At 41.6% G+C, this 26,078-nt stretch overlaps 1 protein-coding gene across 1 annotated transcript in view; it reads right to left on the bottom strand.

The window, feature by feature from the left end:
• The window catches only part of wdr43 (WD repeat domain 43), a 32,857-nt gene that overhangs the window by 4,507 nt on the left and 2,272 nt on the right, over positions 1–26,078 (bottom strand). Inside the window, exons 2-15 of the mRNA XM_035801084.2 lie at positions 25,362–25,496; positions 24,064–24,185; positions 22,111–22,231; positions 21,576–21,694; positions 21,168–21,270; positions 20,699–20,763; positions 17,628–17,787; positions 16,961–17,047; positions 16,591–16,710; positions 14,173–14,310; positions 12,070–12,188; positions 11,704–11,767; positions 11,169–11,282; positions 6,407–6,470 (exon numbers count right to left, since the gene is read on the bottom strand). Coding sequence (XP_035656977.1) covers positions 6,407–6,470; positions 11,169–11,282; positions 11,704–11,767; positions 12,070–12,188; positions 14,173–14,310; positions 16,591–16,710; positions 16,961–17,047; positions 17,628–17,787; positions 20,699–20,763; positions 21,168–21,270; positions 21,576–21,694; positions 22,111–22,231; positions 24,064–24,185; positions 25,362–25,496 — 1,531 coding nt within the window. The remainder of the gene's footprint in view (positions 1–6,406; positions 6,471–11,168; positions 11,283–11,703; positions 11,768–12,069; positions 12,189–14,172; positions 14,311–16,590; positions 16,711–16,960; positions 17,048–17,627; positions 17,788–20,698; positions 20,764–21,167; positions 21,271–21,575; positions 21,695–22,110; positions 22,232–24,063; positions 24,186–25,361; positions 25,497–26,078) is intronic.

Genomic DNA, 26,078 nt, shown 5'->3' with positions numbered 1-26,078 from the left:
TCTTACACGGTTCTTTAATGGAAGACTCTCCAACCCAGTCCAGGTAGAATCAGGAATTCCCCAGGGCAGCTTTCTTTGCCCCTTTTTTCAATCTCTACTAACATACCACTGGCTTTGAGTAAAGTCAGAGTATATGTATGCGGATGACTCAACACGTCACCTACTACAGTGACTGAAACACTTAAAGCGCTGCAATTAGTTTCAGAATGGGTGGCAAGGAATAAATTAGACCTAAATCATTCATAAACTAAGAGCATGGTATTTGGGACAAATCCTTCACTAAACCTAGTAATAAGTAAATGTGGAAATTGAGCAAACAGCGGTGACTAAACTGCTTGGGAGTACCCGGTATTGTGAACGTGCCATGGTCAAAACATTGATACCACAGCAGCTAAGAGGGCGAGAAGCATGTCCATAATAAAGCCCTACTACCTTAACAGCACTATCAACAAGGTAGGGCCAAGCGGCTCTAGTTGTGTCACACCTGGGCTACTGTTCAGTCATGCGGTCAGGTCAGTTGCCACAAAAAAGGAATTTAGACAATTGCAAATGGCTCAGAACAGCACATCTAGCCCTTGGATGTAGAGATTTAACAATAATATGCATGTGAATCTCTGTCTCAAAGTGGAGGAGACTTAATCACGACTTATATTTGTGTCCGTTTAAACGAATAGCAGAGCTCAGGCATCCATGCACACCCCACCAGAGGTCTCTTCACAGTCCCAAAGTCCGGAAAAGACTGAGGAACACAGTACTACATGGCAGTCTATTCCACATCAGGTAACTGATGCAAGCAGTAGAATCAGATTGTTTAAAAAGGTACAAAAAAATACACCTCATGGAACAGAGGGGATTGTGAAGCAACAGAAACATAGGCACTCATGATTTCATACGCACTACACACGTATTTTGTCATGTATATAAGTCGTAGTGGAGTAGGGGCACACACTGTGCGTTGTTAATGTATTGAAGAGTAGGCACTGCCTTGGCAGCAGCTAGTGGGGATCCAGAAACACAATACAGCAGAGAATTCATTTCAAGCTATTTTACACATTTTACCATGGGGCGGAGAAAAATGTTTGAAATGTTTTAGAATATCCGAGTGAGACTAACAAAATCAACAGGGGGACCCCAGCCGGTAATTTGGTCAGGATAACAAGTTTAGATGCCAAGTTAGTTTACCAGATATCTAAAAAAAAATGTTAGCTGACATGGGATAATTGACTGGCAATCAGCGAGACATGAGGAAAAACTGCTGATGCACAACCTAAAATGTCAAAATGGCATTTTGTGTAATGTACTATTCTAATTAGCAACAAAAAGTACATCGAAACTGATTGACATCCTAAATATACAGTACCAGTCAAACACCTACTCGTTCCAGGACTCTTTATTTGTATTATTTTCTACATTGTAGAATAATGAAGTAACACATAAGGAATCGTAGTAACCAAAAAAAAGTGATGCATTTTATATTGGAAATTCTCAAAGTAGCCACCCTTTGCCCTGAAAGCTTTGCACACTCAGCATTCTTTCAACCAGCTTCACCCATCCCTTCCCTTCTTAGTCAAATAGCCATAACACAGCCTGAAGGTGTTTTGGGTCATTGTCCTGTGAAAAGAAAAAAGATAGCGGAACTATGCGCAAACCAGACCTGATGGCGTATCGCAGCCTTGAATTTTATTTTTATATATATATATATATATATATATTTTTTTTTTTTAAATAAGATTAAGTTTGAGCTAGTAATGTATTAATATAAAGACTTCAGAAAGTATTGACACTATCACTTGTTAAAATGAATTTAAAATGGATTACATTTAGATTGTCACTGGCTCTCAAACAATACACCATAATGTGAAAGGGGAATTATGTTAACACATTACAAATGAAATACAAAGTCAATCAACCCCTTCGTTATGGCAAGCCTAAAATAAATTCATGACTAAGTTATAACAAATCACAAGTTGCATGGACTCACTGTGTGCAATAGTATTTAACATGATTTGAATGACTACCTCATCTCTGTACCTCAAAATGATCTGTAAGATCCCTCAGTGAAGCAGGGAATTTTACACATTTTCACTACAACCACAAAATCCAGGGAGGTTTTCCAATGCCTTGCAAAGGGCACCTATTGGTAGATATGCAAAAATAAAAATCAGACCCTGAATAACCCTTTGAGCATGGTTAAGTTACTAAATCCACTTGGATGGTGTGTAAATAAACCAAGTCACTACAAAGATACAGGCATCTTTCCTAACTCAGTTGCCAGAGAGGAAGGAAAGCACTAAGGGATTTTTTACCATGAGGCCAAATTGGACTTTAAAACAGTACTGGCTGTGATAGGAGAACTGAAGATGGATCAACATGTCTACTACCTTCTTGCCCTTTGTGCTGTTGTCTGTGCCCAAGAATGTTTGTACCATGTTTTGTGCTGCTACCATGCTGTGTTGTCATGTGTTGCTGCCTTGCTATGGTGTCATCTTAGATCTTTATGTAGTGTTGTCTCATCGTGGTGCGTTACATCCAATATTTACATTTTAGTCCCAGCCACCGTAGGAGGCCCTTCTGTTTAGGCTTCCTTCTCACTCTGTCAATTTAAGTTGGCAATATCATTTATTTTTAATTTAACTTGGCAAGTCGGTTAAGTCGGTAGTGCACGTTGAGTTGTGGCTCTGGAAGGTTCAGGCCAACAGCCAGCCTCATCCATTTGCAATGACTTGAATTAATTTTGAAAATCGCAAAAATGACTACACTTTCAAAAGTCCCAGAGTCACAAGACTAGGTTCATTGAAATCACCTCGGCCCATAGAGAGACCCTAAAGTTTGTCTGCAATGCCCGGAAAAAGTGCATTTTCAGCACTAATTAAGGTTGCTGCTCCGAATGAGCGATCGAGCCGAAACTCAGGATACAGGGCCACCTCAGCTAGGCCTGCACATGTCAGAACTGGACCCGCAGCTAGAATGTAACGTGTTTTACGTTATTATGGTTTAAACAGAAGGCGCTGTTAATTTTGGGCCCGCTCTGAAATGTGATACTTGGCGTCTAAAAGACTTGGACCAAGTAGGTTTGATGTCAGTATGTATCAGTTGTGTCAGAATGATATCTTATTGACTGATGGACGCTGGCTGTATAACATTGCCCATTTTCAATATAAAATGTACAGTGTCCATTTCCTATGTATTTAAAATGGGGGATTTACCGTCGCCAAATGGACAGGCTGAAAACACCAACGAGTGATGGAGAGGACCCACTATAACTGCTCCGCCATCCCGAGTTCAACGAGCTAGTAAATTTGTCATTTCTACAGTATATTAGAGCATGTTCAATTTGTGTTGGTAAATACCCATTGGAAGACATTGCACATTTCCAATGTATTTTAATGAGGGATTTTCCATCACCAAATGGACAGGCTGGAATCACAGTGATTGGACAGTGTCCAGTACACATATGCTATATTGTCAGTTGTGAACATGAGCTTCTGCAAGTTGACCATGTCCATTGCATATCCATAAGGACAACCAAATATAAATATTAAATATAAATTGGACATGCTGATTCAACATTGAGAAATTCTTACTTCTTATGATCAAACATGAAATAGACCTAGGTAGATTGAGGGCTTAACATAGTGATATGATTTGGTCAGTATATGCGCCAGTTGGAAATGTTAACTGACTTTTTGGTTTGGAAGCCGACTTCCCATGATCATATATGGCAATTGGACAAAACTTGAGCCTTATGGACAAAATAAAAAAAATAAGACAAATGTCCATACGGTTACAACATATGTATAGACAATTTCACCATAGGGACTTGACTTTGAGACCATTTCCCATACTATAATCTACAGAAGCGCGCTCACCCCCTATGAGATTTTGGGTTTATTACACTTGGCGTTTGCAATGTCCTGGTTGCAGTATGGTTTTGATGAACTGCCGTCCATTTGAGTGGTATTTGCGATTGGTTCACCTAATGGAAATAAGTTGCCATTAATTTCTCTCCATTTCATGGGGGTCTTCCCTTACCAAGAAGACGGATTATTACTGAGTACCTGAGTTAGTCGACTTACCTTGATTTAATTCATGAATATACATCCCATGCGGTTCAATAAAACATTTTATATAGCTCTATAATTAGAGACCGGGTCAAGTGTTGTTTACTGAAAATAATTGTGGGGGGCTTTGAATTGAACACCACCGCTGTGGCGTCGGTCACCCGGTATCAGGAGTAATCGTAGTTTGGCGTGCCCTGCTGTGTATTAGCAAGTCTGACTAAGGATATACAAATGTCCTGGAATGCAAATCCTAACCAGCAATTTGAATAGATAATGAGCTAGGAATAACAACGCATCATTGTACTGTAAAAGAGATTCAGATGAGATCATTTGCGTATATCAAATACAATATGTCTACCATTGGCGTCAATCCATTACCGTAAACCTTCCATTAATAGCCAGTGTTTATTTGCTTAAAACACTGGAAACAGGTGGTTAGAGACAGGCTTCTATTTGAGCCAGCATCTTTTCCTTTCTAAACTCTTTGGGACAGGGGGCAGCATTTTCACTTTTGGATAAATAGTGTGCCCAATTTCAACTTCCTGCTACTCATGCCAAGAATAGAAGATATGCATATTATTAGTAGATTTGGCTAGAAAACATTCAGAAGTTTCTAAAACTGTTTGAATCATGTCTGAGTATAACAGAACTTGTAGCAGGCAAAACACAAATTATTTATTTTTGAGGTCGCTGTCCGTTCAATGGGTTCTCACGGGGAAACGATATTTCTTAGGCCCTTGTTTGCAGTTCCTACCGCTTCCACTGGATGTCACCAGTCTTTGGAATTTGGTTGAGGTTATTCCTTTGTGCAGTGAAGTACGGCCATCCTGGAAAAGGGTAACGCTGTTGAGTTGGCCAAGACTTGAAAAGTAGCGTTAGTTTCCTCTCGTCCTCTATTGAAAACAGATAGACCAGTCTTCAATTTGATCGATTATTAACGTTTAAAAATACCTAAAGTTGTATCAAAAATAGTTTGAAATATTTTGGCAAAGTTTACAGCTAGATGTTTTGTAGTGACTTTGCTCAAATTGGATGCGTTGTTTTTCTGGATCAAACACACCAAATAAATGGACATTTCGGATATATATGGACGGAATTAATCAAACAAAAAAGGACCAATTGTGATGTTTATGGGACATATTGGAGTGCCAACAAAAGAAGCTCGGCAAAGGTAAGGCATGTTTTATATTTTATTTCTGCGTCGTGTAGCGCCTGCGGGGTTGAAATATGCTACTTTGTTTACTGCTGTGCTATCATTAGATAGCTTCTTGTGCTTTCGCCGAAAAGCCTTTTTGAAATCTTACATGTTGGCTCAATTCACGAGTGTAGCTTTAATTTGCTAACTTGCATATGTGATTTAATGAAAGTTTGAATTTTCTAGTATTTTATTTGAATCTGGCGCTTTGCATTTTCCCTGGCAATTGGCCAAGTGGGATATTTGCGTCCCCCTATCCCAGAGAGGTTAATGCATATGGAGTTTGCTTAAATTGTAGCATTTTTATACAATGCACTGTTATCATTTACAAATCCTTACCTTGTTTCTTTGATCTTAGTAAGCATCTATAAAATTATAGATATATTCTCCTCTGAATTTTCTAGTTCTTACTTCTGCCACGAGAAGGCCATCTACCAATTTCTTGGAGTCGGTTCTCCCGAAGTTTACTGTTTGCCAGTTAGCTAGTAGTTCTCAGCTGTTCGCGTTTTAAAACGCAACGTCATTTTTTTAAATTAAAAAAGTCGACGATAAACTTTCACAAAACACTTCGAAATACTTTTGTAATCCAACTTTAGGTATTAGTAAAGGTTAATAATCTATCAAATTGATCACGGGGCGATGTGTATTCAATAGCTCCACGTCTTCAAATCATGGTCGAAAATCTCTCTTCCAAAACATCCTGTCGGAGACCGGAAGGAATGGGATCTCTTACTCGTTTGACCAAGAAACAACTCCCAGGCAATTGACAAGACTGGCGACATTGTGTGGAAGCTGTAGGACTTGCAATCTCAGCCCCATCTAATTTTCTGTCCCATAGACATTACATGCAAGTGGCGCATTGATATTTTTTCCAGTTTTTGGTGATCAGTTTTCCTTGCGCTTTTCGATGAAACACATGTGTTATAGTCACAGCCGTTTTAGAAACGTTTTAGAAAGTGTTTTCTATCCACACATAATCATATGCATATACTATATTCCTGGCATGAGTAGCAGGACGCTGAAATGTTGCGATTTTTAACAGAATGTTCAAAAAAGGGGTAAGCTTAAAGAGGTTAAGGGAGCTGAAATGCACATAGTGAATGTGTTAAGAGAAAATGGAAAAAAAGAAAGTGGGAAGTGTGGCCATTACCCTCTTCATAGACAAGCTTGGCCGTGTGGTCCACGTCTTTGACTTCGTTGCTGCTTGTCGCCACCTGGTGGAGGGAAGAAATTATTTAAAGGCAGCGGTTAACACAAGTGGGGAACACCTAGCAGCAACAGCGGCTCAACCACAAACTGTTAGGCCATACAAGCTCACCAGAACGGGACCAACGAGTACCGATGCGAGTAAAAATCTGTCCTTGGTTGCAACAATCACTACTTAGTAACAAACTGCCTCGAAGCAACATAAGTACAAGAACGGTTCTTCGAGGGCTCCATGAAATAGGTTTCATGGCTGAGCAGCCGCACAAGCCAGGAACACTACAGAATACAATGATATTCTAGACAATTCTGTGCTTCCAACTTTGTAGCAACAGTTTGGGGAAGGCCCTTTTTGGTTTCAGCATGACAACGCCCTCATGCACAAAGCTACATACGTACGTCAACGAGATCGGTGTGCCATTTGCCATGACCTCAACCCCATTCGAACAGCTTTTGTAGAAATTGGAACGCCAACTGCGAACCAAGCCTAATCTCCCCACATCAGTGCACCACCTCACTAATGCTTGTGGCTTAATGGAAGTAAGTCCCCCACAACAATGACCAAACGGTGCATTCAGACCCCTTGACTTTCTACACATTGTTACATTACTGCCATGTTATAAAATTGATTAAAACATTTTTTCCCCCACCTCAATTCACACACAATACCCTATAACAAAGCTAAAAACAGGTTCAGAAATGTTAACTGTAGTAACTGAAATAATGTACTCAGACCCTTTACTCAGTACTTTGTTGAAACGCCATTGGCAGTGACTACAGCCTTGCATCTTCTTGTGTATGACACCACAAACTCGGCACACCTGTATTTGGGAGAGTTTCTCATTCTTCTCTGCAGACCCTCTCAAGCTCTGTCAGGTTGGATGGGGAGCGTTGCTGCACAGATGTTCGATCGGGCCCAAGTCCAGGACACTGAGACTTCTCAGAAGTGTGTGCTTAGGGTCGTTGTCCCGTTGGAAGATGAACCACCACGCTTCACCATCGGGATGGTGCCAGTTTTCCTTCAAACGTGACGCTTGGCATTCAGGCGAGTTCAATCTGGGTTTCATCAAACCAGAGAATCTTGTTTCTCACGGTCAGAGTACTTTAGGTGCCTTCTGGCAAACTCAGAGCAGGCTGTCATGTGCTTTTTACCGAGGAGTGGCTTCAGTCTGGCCACTACCATAAAGGACTGAATGTAGGAGTGCTACAAAGATGGTTGTCCTTCTGGAACGTTTTCCCATCCCCAGCTTTGTCAGAGTTACCATCGGGTTCTTGGTCACCTCGCGGACCTTGTCCGTTAACGCAGTTTGGCCGGGCCACCAGTTCTAGCGAGAGTCTTGGTGGCTTCAAACTTCCATAAAAAAATGAGACCACTGTTCTTTGGTATTTTTTGGTAACCTTCCACAATCCTGTCTCGGAGCTTTACGGGCATTTCCTTACACCTCAGGCATGTTTTTTTTTCTCTCTGACAAGCACTGTCAACTGTAGCAGTTGTTATTTGGAACTACCCATTCCGGATCTGGGAGTATTGTCATCAACTACACTAATTAGCATAGCGCAACGGTCAAAAAATATTACTAGAAAATAGTCATATTCATGAAATCACAAGTGAAATAGTGAAAGACAGCTTAGCCTTTTGTTAATCACCCTATTATCTCAGATTTTGAAATGATGCTTTACAGCCAAAGCAAGACACGCGTTTGTGTAAGTTTATCGATAGCCTAGCATAGCGTCCAGCTAGCAGCAGGAAGCTTGGTCACGAAAATCAGAACAGCAATCAAATTAATAATTTACCTTTGATGAGCCGTTTTCACTCACGACTCCCAGTTAGACAGCAAATGTTCAGTTTGTTCCATAAAGATTATTTTTTATACCCAAAATACCTCAGTTTGTTGGTCACGTTAAGTTGAGAAATCCACCGGAAATAGCGGTCACAACGGCAAAAAAAAATCCAAATTATATCCATAATATTGACAAAGTTTTTTTATTATAAATCCTCAAGGTGTTTTTCAAATATGTATTCGATAATATATCAACCGGGACGATTGGCTTTTCAGTAGGAGCCAGAGGAAAAAATGCCTACCTCTGTCTTTTACGCAAGAATCACTCGAGAGCCCTCAGCTGGCCACTTACGCAATGTAGTCGTTTACGCTCATTCTTCAACATAAAGGCGTGAAACTGTCAAAATGCTGTAGACACCTTAGGGAATACTTAGAAATAGGAATCTGGTTGATATCCCTTTCAATGGCCAATAGGGGTGCATAGGAACACAACGGTTTCAAAACATGAGTCACTTCTTGATTGGATTTAATAGGCTTTCGCCTGCAATATCAGTTCTGTTATACTCACAGACAATATGAAAATAGTGCCCCCTAACCTCGAAGCTAGGGGGCACTATTTTTATTTTTGGAAAAATAACTTTCCAAAAGTAAACGGCCTATTTCTAAAGGACCAGATGCTAGAATATGCATATAATTGACAGCTTCGGATAGAAAACACTAAAGTTTCCAAAATTGTAAAAAATATATTTAGTCTGTTAGTAATGGCTAACAGACTCTGGTGAGCCTTGCGGTTGAGGGCGGTGCAGTTGGCGTACCAGGCGGTGATACAGCCGACAGGATGCTCTTGATTGTGCATCTGTATAAGTTGGCAAGTGTTTCTGGTGCCAAATTTTCTCAGCGTCCTGAGGTTGAAGAGGTGCTGTTGCACCTTCACCACGCTGTCTGTGTGGGTGGGCCATTTGTTGACGTGGAGTGAGGTTATTTTCCTGACACCACACTCGAGGGCCCTCACCTCCACCCTGTAGAAAATCTCGTCATTGTTGGTAATCAAGCCTACCACTGTGGTGTCTACAAACTTGATGATTTGAGTTGGAAGTGTGCATGGCCACGCAGTCATGTGGGGCCCCAGTGTTGAGGATCAGCGGGGTGGAGATGTTTCCTACCTTCACCACCTGGGGGCTGCCCGTCAGAAAGTCCAGGACCCAGTTGCACAGGGCAGGTTCGAGACCCAGGGCCTCAAGCTTAATGAAGATTTGATGGTACTATGGTGTTAAAAGCTGAGCTGTAGTCAATGAAAAGCACTCTTACATAGGTATTCCTCATGTCCAGATGAGATAGGGCAGAGTGCAGCGTGATGGCGATTGTATCATCTGTTGACTTATTGGGGCGATAAGCAAATTGGAGTGGGTCTAAGGTATCAGGTAGGGTGGAAGTGATCTGCTCCTTGACAAGTCTCAAAGCACTTCATGATGACAGGTGTGCAATGGGGTTATAGTCAGTTCAGTTACCTTAGCTTTCTTGGTAACAGGAACAATGGTGGCCAACTTAAAGCATGGAGGGACAACAGAATGGGATAGGGATTGATTGAATATGTCCTTAAACACACCAGCCAGCTGGTCTGCACGTGCTCTGAGGAACGTGGCTGGGGATGCCGTCTGCGCTGGCAGCCTTGCGAGGGTAAACCAGTTTAAATGTTTTATTCATGTCGGCCATGTAGAAGGAGAGCCCACAGGCTTTGGTAGTGGGCTGTGTCAGTGGCACTATTGTCCTCAAAGCGAGCAAAGTGGTTTAATATGTCTGGGAGCAAGACTGTGTCGGCGACGGGGCTGGTTTTCTTTTTGTAATCCGTGATTGATTGTAGACCCTGCCTAATACGTCTCGTGTTTGAGCAGTTGAATTGCAACTCCACACTGACGCTTTGCTTGTCCGATTGCCTTGGAGAGGATAGCTACACTGTATTCGGTCATGTTTCCAGTCATCTTGCCATGATTAAAAGCAGTTGTTCGCACTTTCACATGTGGCCATCATTCCACAGTTTCTGGTAAGGGAAGATTTTAATGGTCACAGAAGGAACGACATCGCCAATGCACTTGCTAATAAACACGCTCACCGAGTCAGCGTATGCGTCAATGTTGTCTCAGGCTATCCGGAACATATTCCAGTCCACGTGATTGTAGCTGTACCAGCTGTAACATATGCAGAGTGAGCCATGTTTCCATGAAACAATGTTACTATCTCTGATGTCTCTCTAGAAGGCAACTCTTGCCCTAATTTCATCCACCTTGTTATCTAGAGTTTGGCCCTTGGCGAGTAACATGCCCGGGAGTAGGCGGTCTGAGTCTGACCAGTAGGCCAGTAAGTCTGCCTCTCCTGCAGTAGGCCAGTAAGTCTGCCTCTCCTGCAGTAGGCCACAGGGATAAGATCCCATGTCCAAGGTGGAGGTCCAAATAAAGGATTTCCTCCGGGAAAGACATTCCTGGTCGTAATGTTGGTAAGTAGTCATCGCTTTTATATCCAGTAGCTCTTCCCGGCTGTATGTAATAACACTTGAGATTTCCTGAGAACCAGGGTTTGGTAGGGACAAAGGGCACATAAAACAGGGAAAGGCTCTCTTCACTGTTGCTGCACTATCAATGACCTGGCCATCAAAGGGTCAGTCACTTTTGATACAGGGTAGTAGTGGCTTCACTGTCTAATCATCCATCTCAAACAGTATCACCAAACCTCTACTCGAGTACCCCCAACCAGTTCCACTTATTTGGGTTATTCCAGCATTAACACACCTGAATGAACTGGTCAATCACAGCCCTTGAATAAGTGGGCCTAGTTTTGGGACCCATCTGTGTGTAGAGTAATGGGAATGGCACTGGCAATCAAATAATACATTTGTGAAAGATTAACTATTTTGCTACAACTGCTGAGACGTACCTGTGTCATGAGCAGATAGAGCTTGCCGTGCAGCTTGGTCAGCTTGTGGAACATCTTGACTCTACTCTCAATCATGTGGTACAGTACTCCCAGCTGAAACACCAGGTCTGGCAACTGGTACAGAGGATTGAAGACACATATATCAGTATGCATGATTGCATTATTCCTTGGATTTGTTTAAATGAAGATTAAATGTTGGCCCAGTCATTCTGTCAATAACACCGAGTTTAACTAATTTCTCAAGAGCAAGGAATTCAAAGCTTAAAACGCAAGACTCAACTCCCATATGATTTGAGGGCTACTGGGATCTACCGGGGAACAGTGGGTTAACTGCCTTGCTCAAGGGCAGAAAGACAGATTGTACATTGTCGGCTCAGGTATTTGATCCAGCAACCTTTGTTACTGGCCCAACGCTGTAACCACTAGGATACCTGCAGAGTGTAACTGTATTGATGCTATTCATTCTGCTGGTCAAGCCATGTTTTAGACCTGAAGCTTTAAGGCGCTACACGAAGACACCCATAGATAAACTCACAGAGGCTAAGTAGGAGGTGTGCTGCATGAGAACAGCCTTGAGCCATCGCACCATCAGCACTGCCCTGTAGTACAAAGGGGAAGATGAGTTAAGGGTGCAGATAGGGTCGCTTAAATAACAAGTTCTGGGGATTTAGAAATTACACCAATTGATTTGACTAAAACGGCTCAAAAAGTAATATTGATGTAAAGCTAAAGATAGTGAACAAAATGGGTATTACAGATTAATTCCTGACAAAAAAACAAATTTCTCAGCACAAAATTGATACTCTTAATATCAATGTAGAGAAATATTCAAATTCATCATGCGAATGCTGATATTGAGATCTGATTATATCTGATAACAGATTCGACGGTGTTCACTTACGTGTATGGATGCCCTTGCATTCTCTTGGTGATCTCCTCCACCAATGGCAAGACGGCAGGGAGGGGTACCCGCGCAACTGTTTTCTTTATCAACATGTCCTTCCGGGTCTGAAACACTTTCTGTGGGGCAGAGGAGAGACCAATGTCAGAAGAGACAAAGACTAATAGTTAGAAGTGTTAATGTCAATTCTAAATTAATGTCAACTACAGTAAGGAGGCAGAGATGTCTTGGATCTTGCTGTCCAGTAAACTATTAAGATTTAAGGAATTGTTCTACAGTCAAACAAAGGATCATGTTACTTGATAATGAATTTTAAAACATACATACACATTTGAAAAAATATGTATTTGGCCTAACTGCCAAAAGCATTGAACAGACAGCACCCCCTCAATTTTTTGCCAATATGTGAGACATAAGTCAGGACACCTTGGAATTGGACATGTATTTAAGACACTTATTTTGGTCACTAAACAGTGTCCATATACTGTATACTCCCATTAATGTTTGACTGGTACTGGGGGGCCTTCATACCAGTCTTGTGGGAGTCCTAGAGGGTGTCTAATACTCAACCCCTCAGACCTCAGCTTCGTCTTCATGCTGCGTTAATTTGGGCGTCGGGGTGCTAGGGTCAGTCTGTATCTGGAGTATTTCTCATGTCTAATCCGGTGTGAATTTAAGTATGCCCTCTAAATATTTCTCTAGAGTTTTTCCTAGCCACCGTGCTTCTACACCTGTATTGCTTGCCGTTTGTGGTTTTAGGCTGGGATTGTGTACAGCACTTTGAGATATCAGCTGATGTAAGAAAAGCTTTATAAATACATGATTGATTGAGCAGAACCACCAACATGTATCATGAGGGAGTTACCTGGATTGCATTTTAATTTACAGGTGTGCCTTAAAAAGTTAATTTGTGGAATTTTACTTCTTAATGAGTTTTAGCCAATCAGTTGTGTTGTGACAATGTAGGGGTGGTATACAGAAGATCGGGCTATTCGGTAAACGACCAAATCCATATGTCAAGAAAAGCTCATAAGCAAAGAGAAACAGTCCATCATTACTTTAAGACATGAAGGTCAGCCAATTCGGGAAACAGTATGAATTTTGGTTTAGGTGCAGATACAAATACCATCAAGCGCTATGACGAAACTGGCTCTCATAAGGACCGCAACAGGAAAGACCCAGAGATACCTCTGCTGCAGAAAAGTTCATTAGATAGCAGCCTCAGAAATTACAGCTCAAATAAATGCTTCAGAGTTAGTGAAATTGAAACTAAGGGAGTTAACTGCCTTCTTCATCTAGTTTACAGTTAGTGGGACTATCATTTATTTTTAAACAGGACAATGACATAACACCTCCCGGCTGTGTAAGGACTATTTGACCATAGCCTCCACGATCACCCAACGTCAACAACTGAGATGGTTTGGGATGTGATGGACCCCAGAGTGAAGGAAAAGCAGCTAACAAGTACTCAGCATGTGAGAACTGCTTCAAGACTGTTGGAAAACATTCCAGGTGAAGCTGGTTGAGAGAATACCAAGTGTGTGCTTCCGTTCAGAAGCTACAAACTCAGATCACTAACTGACAGATTAGTATGGGATTTTAGTATTATGCTAATCATACTTCCAAAGTTATGTCAAAATGGCTTCAGGACGACAAAGTCAAGGTATTGAAGTGGCCATCAACAAGCCCTGACCTCAACCTACAGAAAATATGTGGGATGAACTGAAAAAGCATGTGTGAGCAAGAAGGCCCACAAACCTGACTCGGTTACACCAGCTTTCAGGAGGAATGGGCCAAAATTCACCCAACGTATTGTGGGAAGCTTGTGGAAGGCTACCCAAAACCCTGTTTGACCCAATGCTACCAAATACTAATTGAGTGTATGTAAACTTCTGACCCACTGGGAATGTGATGAAAGACATAAGCTGAAATAAAATCACTATTATTCTGACATTTTACATCAGTAAAATAAAGTGGTGATCCTATCTGACCTTAGACTAAGATTAAATGTCAGGAACTGTGAAAAACTGAGTTTAAATGTAATTGGCTAAAGTGTATGTAAACTTCGACTTCAACTGTATACAACAAAAAGGGTACACTCACATTGAGGATGCTGGCGTCCTTGCTCTCCAGGCCCTGCACCAGCAGCACCGCAAAGTTGTCGGTCTGCAGAGAAGGGGCCCCCTTGACACCCTTTTCAGATGACATCTCAATCTTGCCCAGTCGCTCCTCTATAGACATCTGAAGAAAAGGATGAGTAGCAGTGATGGAGTTAACGTAATTAAATGAGGGTGGCAACTTGGCAGCTGACAGATGAGGGAAGAGCAATACAGTATTGTTTTTGCTGTGCTACAATGTATTCACTCCATTGACTGGGTAAGGCACAGGACGGCGCTCAACCTTAAGCGAGTGGACAGAAACTTTAGCATGGTGTCGGATTGCATTTACTACTGAGAGTGTAACAATTCTAACATGCATGATGAAAGAAACTGGTCAGTTTTATTAACTGGTCCTCAGAATTAACTAAAGTCTCATTCATTGACATTATTACCAAGGAGATCATAGTCGCGCAATTAAAACATTAACTAAAATGTTTACAGTATTTTTCAATGTAGAAATTAGCATTGAAACGAGTCTTGTTGAAAGACGACTTTATTAAGGATCCGCTCCTCAGTAAAAAGCACATGACAGCCTGCTTTGAGTTTCCCAGAAGACACTTAAAGGTGCAGATTCTCTGGTCTGATAAAACCAAGACTGAACTTGTTGGGCTGATGTGATGCTTGGGATTCTAGAGGAAACCTGGCACCATCCTTATGGTGAAGCATGGTGGCAGCATCATGCTGTGGTGGATGTTTTTCAGCAGAAGGGACTGGGAGATTAGTCAGGATCGAGGGGAAAAGATGAACAAAGCAAAGTACAGAGATCCTTGATGAAAACCTGCTCAGGACCTCAGGCTGGGGCAAAGGTTCACTTTCCAACAGGACAACAACCTGAAGCACACAGCCAAGACAATGCAGAGGTGGCTTTGGGACAAGTCTCGAAGTGTCCAGAATGTGAGCCCGAGCAAACATCTCTGGAGAGACCAGCAAACAGTGCAGCAGCGCTCCCCATCCAACCTGACAGAGCTTGAGAGGGTCTGCAGAGAAGAATGGGAGAAACTCTCCAAATACAGGTGTGCCAAGCTTGTAGCGTCATACTCTTTGGCTGTAATCACGGCCAAAGGTGCTTCAACAAATTACTGAGTAAAGTGTCTGAATACTTTCCGAATGCACTGCATGTACGGCAGGACTAAATCTGAGAGATGGGTAGGAGCAAGTCCATGTAATGGTTTGTAGTATAACCTTAATCAGCCCTATCCTGAACAGGAAGCAATTCCCAATCTCTTTCCAGGTGTTCTAACATTTTTGTGTCTTTGAATCACTACACTAGGTGTCATGAAGATATTTTTAATGGGGCCTTGTTTTGATAACCTTTAGTCAAAGTTCTTCATGTTGTCAGTGAGTATTGTTTAGACAGGATGAACCGCCCCCACCTACCGTCAACCAATCATGTCAATACTGACCTATGTGGAGCCCTCCACATGTGTACCCTCCTGCCTGCACCACTTCTATTTCTTAGGGCCCAAATACTGTTCATAACTTTTCAGACCACTCTTGTTGGAGAGAATTTGCCGTTTTAACTTGGAATCTGTGGAATGTTCCCCGCAGATGTGTGAGCTCTGGAACAGGCATCCTATGTTTGGCAGTGTGCGACGCTGGGCTACTGATATTCCCTGGGGTTTTTTGGCAGGTAAAATGTACTTGTAAGCGCAATGGCTGTCAACAGATGCATTCTTATTTGACAGTAAAGGAGAGGACGCATCAGTTGTCACAAGGTATTTTCGGAAGGTAGAAATTAATATGGGGAAAAAAAATGATTGTGAATCAGCAATTCGTCATTTGAGTATTTTTCTGAACTCTGCATTTCGATTGGTTTGAGTGTCTTAATCATTTGAATCGGCAACCGATGCGTATCGGTGAATAGTTGCATCCCTAATATATTCCCTTTAATCCAAAGGGTTTTAGTAATGCGTGCATACATTTTACGCATGAATGATCCCATCAATTTAACCAACAGATGTTTTAACGAGGAACTGCTGTCGTGTACAGATTTATCCTCTGTGATTAGTACAAATCACAATTCCGCAGGTGTTTCCATCATTTCTGAAAGTGAGGGTACATTTGGCACATAGACTTGCAAAGAGACACGATGGAGCTACTGTCCTGCTTTCGCTTCTCATTCTAGTACCTTCAACAGAAGCCTACCCCCATAACTTTATAGAGCATCTGACAATTACACAAGATTTAAGTTCTGGGTTTTTAGAGATGACTTCAAATATTCATCTTCAGTCAAGGTTTTTATTGCTATCGCGAACAGAGTTGAGGGGCAAGCTGGAGTCAGGTATTCGAGCAAGAAACACTCAAGTGTTCAACCTTGAAAGGCCAAGTTGGTCTTGGTTGAGGTGTATGCAAGACAATATACCTCTTTGGCATCTGTGCCCTTTCTCTTCTCGGATCCCAGGGCTCCTTTGACCGGCGCTTGGTGACCGGGAAGCCCAGGGACGACAACTTTGCTCTTGGCATTAACTACTGGGGTTTTCACCTGTAACAAGAGAGTACGTCACTGTTTTTCCATTTTTACCAAACAAACCACTCAACTTCAATGACCCATTTCCCAATCAACATGTACATTTTTGGAAAACAACAATGCAAGCTTTCAGGGATCAGGGGTGTGTTTAAACTCATGCTCTGATATTGTCACTTAATTGAGCAACGCAACAGTATCGTGCCATGCCACTGGTCCAGTTGCTCAGAAAAGTAAATAAAACTAAATTGCTGCCGCTGGGAATTACCTTGGAGACTGTGGTTTCCATGGTGAGGGAGAGGGTGGTGTGGACATCACGGGTCAGGCAAACATGTCTCTCTGCCGTGTTCACCTCCTTAAGGAGGGGACAGTCAGTTACGGTAAAAAAAAAATATATATAAAGCACTATACATTTCTATAATAATATCTGCTTGTGGTACAACGTATTCACTCCTCCGTTGACTGGGTGAGGAACAGGACAGCACTTGCCGTGAGGAAGGAGTGAAACGACACTTCATACTACTGACCGAGTAAGACAGAATGTCTGTGCGTAATGGCAGGAAGGGACAGGGGGATACCTAATCAGTTGAACAACTGAACACATTCAATTGAAATCTGTCATCTGCATTTAACCCCACCACTCTGAACAGGAAGCATTTTGCAGAATATTCCGTAAGGTCTACATCCTCACATTTCACCTCTAACCTAAATATTTGTGGCGAAGTGTACAAAACAAATCAAAAACATTCTTTAAGTGTTAACTGTATATTGAAAAGCCAATATGACTCTCAAGTCAGGGACATTGCTAGAGTTTTGTCAGCCTAGATTTAAAAAAAAAAACATTTATTAGCTAGAACATTCAACTGTGAGTCATTTTTGAAAGGTTAGAATAATTGCACACTGGAGTATACAACACATGTATGAATTCAACTCACCACTCTCTCCATGACAGGCTGCAAGTGGTTGCCGTAGGCCAGCAGCAAGCTGTGTGTGTCTGTAGTGAGGGCCGCAGCCAACAGGGGAACGGGAATGGGGCTGTCCTCCACCCCAGTCATCTGCACTGTACACAACGGGGACAGGGGCTTCTTACAGGGCCTACAGAGGAAACAATAATATTCATTAACCTCTTGGTCCTACCTGGCACGCAGGCGTCCCATCTAGAGCTCTGGAAATGCAAATGCACTACGCTAAATGCTAATAGTATTAGTTAAAACTCAAACGTTCATTAAAATACACATGCAGGGTATTGAATTAAAGCTACACTCGTGAATCCAGGCAACAAGTCAGATTTTTAAAATGCTTTTCAGCGAAAGCATGAGAAGCTATTATCTGATAGCATGTAACACCACAAAAGACCCGCAGGGACGTAAACAAAATAATTAGCATATTCGGGCGCTACACAAACCGCACAATAAAATATAAAACATTCATTACCTTTGACCATCTTCTTTGTTGGCACTCCTAGATGTCCCATAATCACTATTGGGTCTTTTTTTTTCGATTAAATCGGTCCATATATAGCCTAGATATCGGTCTATGTAGACTGTGATAAACGAAAAAAATAGCGTTTCATAACGTAACGTCATTTTTAAAATTCAAAAATTCGACGATAAACTTTCACAAAACACTTGAAATACTTTTGTAATGCAACTTTAGGTATTAGTAAACGTTAATAAGCGATCAAATTGATCACGAGGTGAAGTGTATTCTATAGCTGTGCGTCTGGAAATAATGTCCGGGTAAATCTCAACCAAAATATCCGGTCGGAGACCGGAAGTAATGGGCTGTCTCTTGTTCGTTTGACCAAGAAACAAATCCTAGGCAAATGACAAGACTGTTGACATCGTGTGGAAGCTGTAGGTACTGCAACCTCAGCCATATTTAATGTCTTTCGCCCATAACAATGGGTTGAAGCGGCGGATGGATATATTTTTCCATTTTCAGCGATCAGATTTTCCTGCACTTTTCAATAAAACGCACGTTCTGTTAAAGCCACAGCCGTGATTTAACCAGTTTTATAAACGTCTGAGTGTTTTCTATCCACACATACTAATCATATGCATATACTATATTCCTGGCATGAGTAGCAGTGCGCTGAAATGTTGCGCGATTTTTAACAAAAAGCTGCGAAAATATCACTGAGATGCAGTGCCTTAGATCGCTGCGCCACTTGGGAGCCCACATTATTCACACAGTGAGTGTTTTTCATTGATCAAGCTTAATTTAAAATTTTCAGCGCAGTATTTATACATTATATAGTACTGACAACTGATACATTTCTCTAGTTCTGTAATTTTAGTATTGGTACACATTACATGGCACATTTCTTTGATACCTATGTCATGTTCATTAACTTCTTATGGCCGGGGGCGCTGTTTTCACATTTGGATGAAAAGCGTGCCCAGAAGCCAAGATATTATTATTAGCATATTTGGATAGAAAACAGATTCTTAAACTGTTTGAATGATGTCTGAGTATAACAGAAATCATATGGCAGGCAAAAATCTGAAAAAAAAAACTTCAAACCAGGAAGTGGGAAATCTGAGGTTTGTAGTTTTTCAAGTGATTGCCTTTCCAATATGAAGTGTAATGGGGTCATATTGCACTTCATAAAGCTTCCACTAGATGTCAGTCTTTAGAACCTTCTTTCAGGCTTCTACTATGAAGTAAGAATAAGAGCTGTTTGAATCAGGGGTCTGGCAGAAAGCCATTTAGTCATTGAGCACGAGCTCTGTTCCTTTTCATTTCTAAAATGAAAGGAATTGTCTAGTTGAAACTATTGAAGATATGATAAAAACATTCTAAAGATTGATTCTATAGATCGTTTGACATGTTTCTACGAACTGTAATAGAACTTGTTTGACTGTCTCAAATTAGTGCTCATGCTTTATGCATTTGGATTACTGGACTAAACACGACCAAAAGGAGGTATTTGGACATAAAACAAAACAAACATTTATTGTGGAACTGGGATTCCTGGGAGTGCATTCCGATAACCATCAAAGGTAAGTGAATATTTACAACGCTATTTCTGACTTTTGTTGACACAACAAACATGGCAGATATCTGTTTGGAGGCTGAGCGCTGTACTCAGATTATCGCATTGTGTGCTTTTGCCATGAAGCTTTTTTAAAATCTGGCACAGCGGTTGTATTAATTAAGGAGAAGTATATATTTAATTCCATGCATAACACTTGTATCTTCCAACAATGTTTATGATGAGCATTTCTGTAAATTGATGTGGCTCTCTGCAAAATCCCTGGATGTTGAGGTAAAACATTACTGAACAAAACGCACCAATGTAGACAGATTTTTGGATATAAATATGAACTTCATCGAACAAAACATAGGACTTCATGTTACACGATACATCTATGAGTGCCATCTGATGAAGAACATCAAAAGGTTAGTGATTCATTTTCTTTCTGCTTTTTGTGACTACTCCCTTTGGCTGGAAAATGGCTTTGTTTGTGACTAGGTGCTGACCTAACATAATCGCATGGTATGATTTCATTGTAAAGCCTTTTTGAAATCGGAAACTGGTGGGATTAACAACAAGTGTATCTTTAAAATGGTGTATAATACTTATGTTTGAGGAATTTTAATTGTGAGATGTTGTTTTGAATTTGGCGTCCTGCAACCTCACTGGCCATTGTCAAATCGATCCCGTTAACTGACTTGCCGAGTTAAATATAGGTTCAATAAAAAAAAGTGTATTTAAATAATGGTTTGGTCACCACTTGATGGGATTCAAGAGTGATAGATTGTTCCCTTCACCCTACATCACTACTAAAATCGCCATTTGTCATAAGTCTGTGCCCATAGCATGAACCAGCCTTTTTCCTCACTGAATAGAGATGACTGGGATGAACATGGACTCATTCACTCTTCCCCTGCCAAATATAAGACTGTGCCATAAGAAAGACAGCGCCTTGCCCAGTGACAGGGTAATATTATGTGTTAGTAAATCAACTTGAACACGAGGATGAGGGTTTTTTAAACTCACCCGTTCAAAAAATGCTCAAAGAGATGAAGCTGGCCGTCTTTACACACCACTGCTAGCCTCAACGCCTAAGAGAAGGAGAAATTGGATTAGGCATGAGTCTTAGCGGTCCAGTCCCAAATCAGCCCCGACACCATTATCTTGGACAACCTGCACATCCCGTTATTAAGGAATGTCTTGAACCAAGGGAGGCACAAGAGACCAAGCTTGGTCAACCACCACCTCCCCTCTAACAAATGATCGGGTCAATGGTCCCCTTAGGTCTCATCTTAGTCATTTGGCCAGGTCACACCGTGCTGACAATGGGAGAGATTCAGACAGCGAGACAAAACGAGAGCCTTCCACAATGAGTGCTCTTAAGCGCAACACTGTTTTTCCACTGGGGATTGTTTGGCTAACTTCAGCTGGCACTTGTTTAGGCAAAACTAACACCCTACTCCAAATAACCTCCAGTGAAGCACAGCCATCTCACCTCTTCCTTGCTGTTGGAGGTGAAGAGGTCTATGTGGTGAGGCTCGTCAGTTAGGTTGAAGGACACCACTGAGTTCTTGTCCTTGCCGTCCTCCCGGACTTGCCTAAGGGGTGGACAGACACATGAATATGTAGTGTATACACAGCACACGAGTCAGCCCAAAGACAAACCAGTTGGCTTTGCTTTGTTCATTTAACTTTGAGTTCTTGATAGCAAGTGAACACTAGAAATCAAATCACTTGTTCTTTATTCAATCAGGCTGTCAAGACAAATGACAGGTCTGTTTATTTTTTTGTAAGGGAGTATTTTGTAAGAAACTGACATGACACTTCATATCACATGCAACACAAAACACCCCCTGTGTATTGTGGGTCTATTGAGAGAAGCGCTGTGGCGTTCATTACTCACCACACGCTGAGGAGTCTGTCGTGGGCCGCGCCGGAGAGGAAGTAGAGGCCGTTACTATCCGGGGGGCGTGTGGTGGCGAAGCGCAGGGTCGTCACCGCTGTGGAGTGACCTGTGAACTTCTGATGGAGGAGGGAGAAAACAGGTGGGAGGTGTAAGTTTGGAGAAAACATCTTGATCCAAAGACAGGGGAATCTGAGGTAATCACTGAACTGGCTCATGTTCATTAGGGCACACAATGAAAAAGGCTGATGAAGAGGTGGTCCTCTTGTTGGCAATGTCCAGATACTACACCTGAGCTGCTTACTCTTTTCATCCATTTGGTGACAACTGAACACGACCCAATTACTTATGCTTATGGATCTGTTTGAAATTGACTGTTATGATTGGTTGACAGTAGGTGTGGACGGGAGGTCCTGTACAAACACGCTTCCTTGACAAGTAGTGGTAGGAACGCCCTGACATCCACAGAGGCCGTATGACCGTAAATGATGCATGACCAATGCAGACATCAGATTGACCAAGCAGTGCCTTTTACCCGGTACACCTCCTTGGTCTCGAGGTCCCACATCTTGATGGTATGTCCCGCTGAGAGCAGCAGCTTGCCATCCGGACTCACACACAGACTGGTCACTGGGGCACGATCAGCCTTCCACTTACTGTGGAGAAGAAAAAATTATAGGCCTTCTGTAAAATAGAGGAAGAAATCAAAAATTCCAACCCTTTCACTCATGTCCAAACATTTTCTTAAACATTTTTACAGTGCGGGGGGGAAATATTCAATGACTGAAACTTGGGCCAATCTCAGATCGATTGTCTGGGGCCAAGTTGACATCCCCTTCCATGCAAGAACGTCAACACCATTTTGCTTTGCGGGAAAGAGGATCATATGTACATTTAACAGTTAATCCAATTCCAATCCCCTTGCTTAAGGGGTCTGGGGTCCTCCCCAGGATCTGAGAAGCTCAGTTCTGGTGACTTTTTAGAGGGACATTCATTCTACTCCCAACTGAATGAAAATATAACACTGACACCATGTAAAATACAATTTCCACCTAAAAAAAAACTAGACTATTAACAATGCCCTTTAACATATTGGACCATGCATATAGCCTATAAAGTCTATATCAGGGGTATTTAACACTTACCCTACGAGGCCCAGAACCTTCTGGTTTTGAGTTCTACCTGATAATTAATTGACCTGGTATCCCAAATCCAAAATCAGTCCCTGATTAAAAAGTTGGGATGAAAAAAAAGCTGTGGAACTGGCTTCAAGGCCCAGAGTTGAATATGAGGGTCGAAAGCAGGGCTCTCCCACACAGTTACTAGAGAGCTACCCTCGTGTGGCTTCACTCCAACCATAGTTATAACTAACCTGATTCATCTTATCAACCAGCTAATTAATAGAACCACATGCACTAGATTAGGGTTGGAATGAAAACCCACAGGATGGTAGTGTTCCAGGAACAGTGTTGGAGAGCACTGGTCTATATTAATAAATGTTCTATAAGCAATAAGAATCATCGGCTGTGACCTATACATTAATAATTATATACTTTTTTGATCTAATACATGTCTCCCTCCCTATGGCTCTTGAAACTTGAATGCGCCTCGAGAATAATATTTCTCACAGAACACACAATAAGGCAAATAGTTAAATAGGTAAACCATTTTGCTATGGGGTTGTCAGATTTTGTTAACATTACATGGCAAAAAAAGGCAACACTAGGCATTGAATTACTTTGCCAGTTGCTAGAGTAGGCTACACACAGAGTTGAGCGAAGCGGTGGTGGGCATTTTAATTCCCTTCATCTGAACATTGGCGTGTCAGCAACAATTGTGCATGTCAGTTCAGCGCACACAACAATACACAAAAACAAGAATGCGTTTATTTGGGAATATATTTAGAACAGACATGCTTCTGTTTTAGGATGCATGTAATTACAACCCCCCTTCCCCCCCAGAGATTTGTATTGCAGATATACACTGGCCTCTATACTTTCCACCAAATTCCATCTGACAAGTGTGTGCGCATGAGTAGGACCTCATCTGCCAAAAGACACTATATAGCAATGAGTGGCCTAATTGGTCAACAATAATTATTCCTGACAATACTGCTGAGACCGTGTAAGCTTATGCACTCCAAGACTTCAATCAGCAACCAGTGAATTTAAGTTAACCGGGTCAAAAAGCTTGTGTGGTAGGACCACCATTTTCTATCGAAATTATCCTGCACCTATGAGCAGTTATGCCAAGGCTCATGCAAGTCTGGCTACCTACTTAAATGTAAATCAGGTTGAAGCGCCATCAGACTTGAAATGCACATTGGATTGTGAATGTAACACATTCCTACAGCGAGACAAATCCGGTGTAAAACAGACCTTTCATCACCACAAAAGGTGTTACTGCTGAGCCATGGAGGACTGTTGCAGAGAAAACCCTTTTTTGGTTTAAACAAGTTTTATTCGATTTCCCCACCACTTTTACCCACCAGCGCGCCTTGCCCGTCTGTAGGTCCCACTCTACGATGTGTGTGTCGTCTGAGCCACTGTACAGCAGGCAGTCCTCAGGGTGCCACTGCACACAGTTCACCACACCACTGTGACTTCCGTCCTGGGAAAGAGCAGATGTCAGCAATATTCTTTGATAGTGTGATAGAACATTATGAAAAATTATTCATAGGGTTCACAATTGGAATAAAAACAGTACCAGATGTTTCACTAACTTCATGGTATCCGATATGCACGATTGAGGGTAAAAACGTTGTGAAATGACATGTCACCGCAGCATATTATAGAACATGGCATAAATCCTGTGGCATTTAGAAAAAGCCACAGGATGGTTTAACCTCTAGTGACTCCCCATCCCACATAAGGGAGCGTAATCATCGACTGACACTAATTAGCATAACACAACGGACATAAATATTCCTAGAAAATATTCCTATGGTTTAAGTTTAATAGATGTGAATATTTGTAGTTACATTTTAAGTAAATACCTGCAGTGCAATACGTTAGGAGATAAACATAATGTTCTTCATTTCACCTGTCACATTATGAAGACTACAGTAAAGGGGTGTTTGTTTACAATCACAACTAGAGTCGGGAGCCTTGTGAATCACTCACTGTTGAACAGCAACAGGTGATCTAATTACAGCATGGAATTCCCAACTAAACGTTTGCAAGCTACATAGCTCACAACTACTAAGTTAAGTGTCTAAAATGTGCTAAATGCGCTGCAGTTGTGCATTTGGTTAGCTAATTTTGTAGATCGTTACCTAGCTATGGGGTTAGCTTCTTTCAAAATTAAGCAGTCACTCGGTAACAGCAGAGAATACCTTGCTGGATTAAGATCCCTACCAGCTAATATTTGTTTTGTGCATTCAGGAAACTAGCATTTTTGTTACTTTTAGTTTAGGTCAGAAACTATACAAAATGTTAGCAATGCGTTCATTGGCATTTAACATTCTCTATAGGATTTTAGCATTGATAACATGTCAGATTACAGAGTATAAGTATGGATTGAAAACAGCACCCCTCGTGTTCAGTGGCAGTGTTACCAAATATCCCAGTGTGGAACAAGGTCAATAAGGTCAGTATGAAGTTATGACAATCTGGTGACCGCCCAAACCTATAAAGTAACACTTCCAACCATAAGGCAAACATTGTCTTTTATTATGCAGGCAACATGTTTCATTTTACTAGTCAATATGGTCTAATAGAAGTTCTCAATTGTATGATTTTTGGTACATCCCCAAATGGTCAGAGACAGTGGCGCCCCACTAATTACCAGTGTACAGTGCAGTGCTCCTTTCACTGTGCTGTAGATGATAACGCTGCCCGCAGCCGTGCCCAGAGCCAACAGGTCCACCTGATTCTCCACCTGTCCTGCCTCTGATTTCCTCTTCTTCCGTTGAGGTCCCTCCTGTAGTACAAATACTCATTAGTCAATATTTACTGTTAAATTCACTTTTTTAACTGACTGATAAAACTAGGGACACCGTTCATTTTCCTTGGTGCAACACTTGAGCTGTTTGCTGGTTATGTAACCAGAGGCATTTAGATTGTTGAGTGACTTTGGGTAGAAACTACCCCCGTGTCTGTGCATTAGAAATGCATACAGGTAATAATAACAGGTACAAATATGAATGGTTTTTTATTTTACCTTTATTTTTACTAGGCAAGTCAGTTAAGAACAAATTCTTATTTTCAATGAAGGCCTAGGAACAGTGGGTGAACTGCCTGTTCAGGGGAAGAACGACAGATTTGTACCTTGTCGGCGATTAGAACTTGCAACCTTGGTTACTAGTCCAACGCTCAAACCACTAGGCAGTTAAGAACAAATTCTTATTTACAATGAAGGGTTTAACTGACTTGCCTAGTTAAATAAAAGGTTGAATAAAAAGATGCAACATTTAAAAACCCTGACAAACTTCCTGTCTTGCTATATCACAGACAGGTATGGCAACTGCACCGCCCTCAATCGCAAAGCTCTCCAGTGGGTAGT

This window comes from Oncorhynchus keta, chromosome 2 (assembly GCF_023373465.1).
Source record: "Oncorhynchus keta strain PuntledgeMale-10-30-2019 chromosome 2, Oket_V2, whole genome shotgun sequence".
In the NCBI taxonomy this organism is placed as follows: domain Eukaryota; kingdom Metazoa; phylum Chordata; class Actinopteri; order Salmoniformes; family Salmonidae; genus Oncorhynchus; species Oncorhynchus keta.
Note: the sequence above shows the minus strand (reverse complement) of the source record. Positions and strands in the feature narration are given on the sequence as shown.